This window comes from Diachasma alloeum, unplaced genomic scaffold, assembly GCF_001412515.2.
Source record: "Diachasma alloeum isolate Michigan unplaced genomic scaffold, Dall2.0 Dall_scaffold_00176, whole genome shotgun sequence".
Taxonomy (NCBI): Eukaryota; Metazoa; Arthropoda; class Insecta; order Hymenoptera; family Braconidae; genus Diachasma; species Diachasma alloeum.
Window position 1 is genome coordinate 3,746,014 of NW_021680342.1, and position 5,795 is coordinate 3,751,808.

Below are 5,795 nucleotides of genomic sequence, written 5' to 3' on the forward strand. Positions count from 1 at the left end.
AATTAGAGAAATTTCTTGAAATTTCGAAAAAATTCAAGGAGTTTTTAGGAATTTCGAGGAAATTCTAGGAGTTTCTAGAAAATTCAAGAGAATTCAAGGAGTTTCCAGGAAATTCGAGGGAAAACAAAGAGTTTCTAGGAAAGTCGGGAAAGAAGGAAAGATCATGAACCTATCCACGTACAATTACAGCTGTATCTAAGATACAGCCGCCTGCAATTTTTTTCTGAAATTTCACGATAATTAAACTTTGTAAAGGGCCGATTCAATCTACAATGTTCCATAATCGAAAATATAAATTTTTTAAATCCCAAAAAAGTGTAAAATGTACGAGAATAAATACAGTTTAATTCCCTGACCCACTGCGTCTCATCTATTCATATCTCCTCTTCTGGACCAATAAAGTTCCCTCAGCTCCACATGTTTTTTTAATAACATACATGTATGTATAAGGGCCAGGGTCTCGTGCGTGTTCAACTGACTGAGTCAGTGTGTTTCCGCTCGCCGCCAGCTGAGGACACACACCAAAGCATCGGCCTCGTGCATGTGTCAGTATTGCGTCCCGACATTTCAATCTTCGACATTTCAATCTCTAATGGCTGAAATTTGAAGTAATAACCTTGTGTGATAAATCGTTCTAATTACTGAAGTGACAGAGTGCAAGTGCATTGTAGTGCAACAGTCATTCTCGTGCAGACGAAAAGGAAGCATTGACAGTAAATTTTCGGTGTCGCTGCAGTCGTCCATACGAAATTGATAATTCACTCGTTGATGATAGTTTGTACTCGGCGTATATACACGTTCAACTGGCATTTTCCATTGAAATTGACGGCATTGTGTGACTGTGGTGGTGATAAATATCCTCACGCGCACAGCGTTCGTGAAATTTGTAGCGGTTTGGGACGAGTAGTTGATCGTAGTTACTCGGAGAGACACGAGTCGAGTAATTATGCCAGCGATAAGGTGCCAACAAACGTCACCAATACACGGTCGTACGTTGAATTACGCCGGAAAAGGTAACTAATTGGTTTTTAGACATGTAAGAGGTTTCTGAAGATTCTGGTTCTTTGATAAAGTGGATCGGGAAATCTTGAGGGTTTGGCGGTTTGTGGGGGACACACCTACTCATCATTGCTGCACTGTTGTTTTGCATTTCAATCATTGGCGATTTGTTTAGAATTCGTTTGATTTGGTCGGAAAATTGTGGCAAGGACGATAGTTCAGTGGTCATTGGAGGGGAAAAATAACCTGTTTATCGATAGTTTGATTTCATTAGCGATCGGGGGAGCATGAATCTGTTGCATCATTTTTCGTTGATGATGATTGTATTATTTTTGAGTTATTTTTATAATACATTGTTGGATGGTTTTTGACGTTGAGGTGACAGGAGCATTTGAATTTTCAATTTTGTGAATTTGAATATTCAATTTATGATCTAATTGCTCGGGGTGTTTTATCCATTGAATATTTCGAAAAGCAATTAATTTGTTAGTAACGACATTTAAAAATTTCGTGCGAATTCAGGTGGAATTTAGTTTATAGATAATATGTGGATTTGAATTCAATTTAAGATCAGATCGTTCGTGAAATTTGCTGAATTAATGTTTCAATGACAACTTGTATTCTCAAAATAATTATAAAAATTCAGCATTACGTTTTTTAAAATTTGTAATAGAATTCAGATTTAATCAGATTTAATTTGCAACAGAATTTAGAAGAATAGTTGGCTGAAAATTGAAATTTCATTGAATTTTCCAGAAATTAAGGGATTCGTCAGTAACAACGCCTTTGGGAATTTCACGTAAATTAGTGTTTCTCAAAATTTTTAACATTTTTCAGTCAAAATGTCAGGAGCAATCGAATGTTTGAATAATCCGTGAAATTCATGAATTCCAGCATTCCATTCTTCGACGCCAGGTCTCCACTTTGTCCTGTTAAAATACGATTTTTCAATTCAGGATGCAGCGAGGTCAGTTGAAGGACATATCGTCCTGGATGGCTCGTCTGCTCCCGGAGCCTCTGGACAATTTCGCAAAATCCGAGACCCACAAAATGTTCGGTTCTAGAACCACAGGATCGAGCACATTCTACACAGATCTAGAGGAAACCGATAATGATGAGACAATACTCCCAGAATTCCATAAGAATCAGGGCTCCCAGGATTCCCAGACAACGAGTGAGGATGGGAACTCTCAGGACTCTGATTCAGCTGTGTGCGTCGAGGAGCACCAGACACAGCAGCAATACACAAGTCATTCCTTCCATAGAATCGCGAGTTTCGGGGGCTTTCCGAGGTTCCAGCCATTTGTCATGTCTACCTCGACTCCTGGTGAATGCACCACTGTGGAGAGAATCGAGGAGACAACTTCCATTGTCCAGATGTCACATAGTGTACTGGAGTATAGGAGCAGCAGGTAATTATGCTCTTTAAACGGTTTAAATGGTGGATGAAGGATTAATTCAATTAGGATGTATTAAAAACAATTGTCAGACTTGTTGCATCACAGCAATTGAAATATTGAGCTCAACCTTGCTGTTGTTGCTATGAAAACATCACGAATTTTAATGCATGAAATAGAACTCAAGTCAATAGAAAATGCAAATTATTTTACCCAATAAAATTAAGTTTTGCCAATCAAACAAATTATGAACGATATATTCCATCCATTTCACAGATACACAACTTCATCGAAGCAAACCTCCAATCAGTATAATTTAGAGTCCTACGAAAACAGTGAATCAGAGAGTGATGAAGAGTCCGAAGACACACGATCCTCAGAGACAGAATTGCGAGTAGTCCCCGACGAGGAAAATGCACCTAGTGAATTGAAATCCTCCGCACGAATAGACAAATACGATTCGAAGCGAAAGAAAGCCCAAAAAGTTGCTGAAGAACTTCTCGACACCGAGAACAAATACGTCCACATTCTCCACCTGATTGACCAGGTGTTTCAATTCCGAGTGGACCAGGAGAATCGAGCACACCCAATGTTCCCCCCCGAGACTGTCCAACACATGTTTTCCAACATAAAATCAATCTACAAATTTCACAATGACTTCCTGCTGCCCCAGCTCGAGGAGAGAATGAAAAACTGGGACACAAATCCAAGAATAGGGGATATCATGAAGAATTTTGCACCATTTTTAAAAATGTACACCGAGTACGTGAAGAACTTCGATTATGCCATGAACTTGATAAGTACTTTACAGCAGAAGGTGCCACGATTCGCCTCGATTGTCAGTGAAATTCAGAAGCTCGACGAGTGTGCGAAGCTCTCTCTGTCCCACCACATGCTGAGTCCCATCCAGAGGCTCCCCAGGTACGAGCTCCTCCTCAAAGATTACCTGAAAAATCTCAGCGACGACAGTGAGGATCACGAAGACACCAAGAAAGCACTGGAGCTCGTCTCGACAGCGGCGAATCACACGAACGAAGCCATGAAAAAAATCGACAAATTCAAGAAACTTTTGGAAATTCAAGAAAGTATTTACGACGCCACTGACCTAGTCAGCGCGACTCGTGAACTCGTCAAGGAGGGTCGTATTGTTAAGATATCAGCGAGAAGTGGTGATCACCAGGAGAGATACTTATTTCTATTTAGTGATATTCTATTACTCTGTTCGATAAGACTGATACCAGGGCCATTGTATCGATTGCGAGCCAAATTTTTCATCGAGAATCTTGAAGTTGTTGAGGGTGACAACTTGGAAACTGCCAATACATTTTACCTGAGGTATGGAAATAAAAGTATTGAATTGTACACACATTCTGCAACGGAAAAGGCTGCCTGGTTGGATGCACTCTTCCAAACGATGCAGGAAATAATTAAGAGAAAGGCCAGTTTGAAAACAGGCAGCAATAAAACTGCACTTGTTAAGGCTGACAATGTCTCTAAGTGTATGGCATGTGAAGTCATATTTTCTGTTATGAAGAGGAAGCACAATTGCCGGGCCTGTGGAATTGTTGTGTGCAGCAAGTGCTCAAATCAAAAATTGTTGTTCGAGGATAATAAGAATATGAGGGTATGTCGTTTGTGTCATGCGGCGTTGACACAACCCTCGATTAAGTCGCCGTCTTCGCCGGCTGGCCCTGTGCCAAGTCTCCTTCAGGTCTCTGCTACTGCACCGTCCGTACTGTCTGGCTATCTTCTGTTGAAAACTCAGGCGAGCAAACCGTGGGCTCGCAGGTGGTTCTCACTGCATCCTGACTTCGTTCTGTACACTTTCAAGTCGGAGACTGAGAGCTTGGCACTCACAGCTACTCCAATGCCGGGGTACACCCTCACTGAGGGCAATGATCTGCCTGATGAAGATCCACTCAACCCCAGGGATAGAAAGGGAACTTTTAAGATTCATCATTCTAGGAAGTGTTATTATCTTCAGGCTTCCTCGCAGCAGGATATGGACAGGTAAATACTGTGCAGCTTTATGACATAAGCTGATGCTTGTATGATTTTTGCGTTATTTTTATAATATATTCTTGAACATTTCTGTTAATTAAAGCAATAGCTGAAATCATGTTTATTTGAATCAAATACATTGTTTGTTCGATTCTAATAGATGATTTATTTGCTTCAGATAAAGTTTAGTTCATTCAAATAAGCCATTTTTTGCATTTGAATTTTGCAGAAATTAAGAGATTTGTCAGTAAAAAAATCTTTGGAAATTTCATTGTTAAAAATTTCAGGAGAAATTGAATGTTTGTATAATTAAAAAAATTGGGGTTATGCGGATTTGTCGTTGATTAGGGTATGGTCCCTCTTTTAGTTAATTAAATAAATTGTAGATCTCATTCAGAGATCATGAAAGACAGTGAGTAGCACTTAGCATTCGTTTTTCGAAATCAAAAATATTTCTGCTCTGGGTTCAATTCGCCTCAAATTCATGTTACATTTGTTTTTTTAGGTGGATGCATGCTCTCAGTTTAGCCACGAAGGCTGAGCTACCTCACCCAAGGCAAGAAGACGATGCAGAATCATCGGGTCAGCCAGTGGAGAATCAAGATCCCCCGCAAACATAGAAAAACATAAAAAGAGAATGAAGAAACAAATAAAGAGAAAACAACGCACAAAAGAGCTAAAGTTTTTGTACCTTGGTATTTATGAAATTGAACTAGCCAATTTTTACATCTTTAAACACATCATCAGCATTAGCTATTTGTACATTTAAGTAAGTTAAATTATGTTACGGTGATTTGTTGGTGAAAATCGCAACTGAAGCGCTTGTTGTTTTGTAATATTGTGTTATAGTATATTTAAATATATATGTAATTATATCCAAGTGCTCGTATGCTTCGAGGAATTAAACTGCCAGGTTTCAACTGCACGAGATCGGGAAGAGGAGAAGAGAGGCGCACGCAGAATAGTTTTCTTTGATTTTAATTCAAAATTCAAGGAACAATTGTTTAATTGCTTGGACACTAACTTGAATTGGTCTCAGAGATCTTCAAGTTCGAAATCATGTGTTCCTCTTAAAAAATATATCAATCAATTCCATTGGCAAGATTTGTGAGATGGATGAAATTTAATAAATTTTCGTTATCTATCAGGCAAAATAAAGTATATTTTCTTATGAATCTCCCATTTTCCTATGACAAACATTTATATATATAATATTGAAGCGATGAAAAATTCAACGAAAATATTTTAAAGTGGAAAAAAAAATTAACGAAAATAAGAGAACCACAGTAGACTCCGCAGTCGATAAACTCACGTCTTCCCTGCCTTACTCACCGCAGATGTCAGGCTACCCCCTATACTTCAGATAATGCTCGCACTATAGATGCGTCAACACTCAAG

General features: G+C 39.0%; 1 protein-coding gene across 3 annotated transcripts; it reads left to right on the forward strand.

Moving 5' to 3' along the window:
* Positions 1-503: 503 nt before the first annotated feature.
* LOC107036317 (FYVE, RhoGEF and PH domain-containing protein 1) lies at positions 504-5,555 on the forward strand. Of its 3 annotated transcripts, none has more exons than XM_015254223.1 (4): positions 504-1,013; positions 1,956-2,411; positions 2,673-4,406; positions 4,903-5,555. In XM_015254223.1, exons 1-4 carry the CDS (start codon positions 769-771, stop codon positions 5,015-5,017), a joined length of 2,550 nt encoding a protein of 849 aa, XP_015109709.1. In that variant the 5' UTR covers positions 504-768; the 3' UTR covers positions 5,018-5,555. The 3 variants fall into 3 exon arrangements, with proteins under 3 accessions (XP_015109709.1, XP_015109718.1, XP_015109727.1); XM_015254232.1 differs by having other exon boundaries at positions 925-1,013; positions 1,894-2,411; XM_015254241.1 differs by lacking the exon at positions 504-1,013 and adding an exon at positions 1,035-1,798.
* Positions 5,556-5,795: the final 240 nt, after the last annotated feature.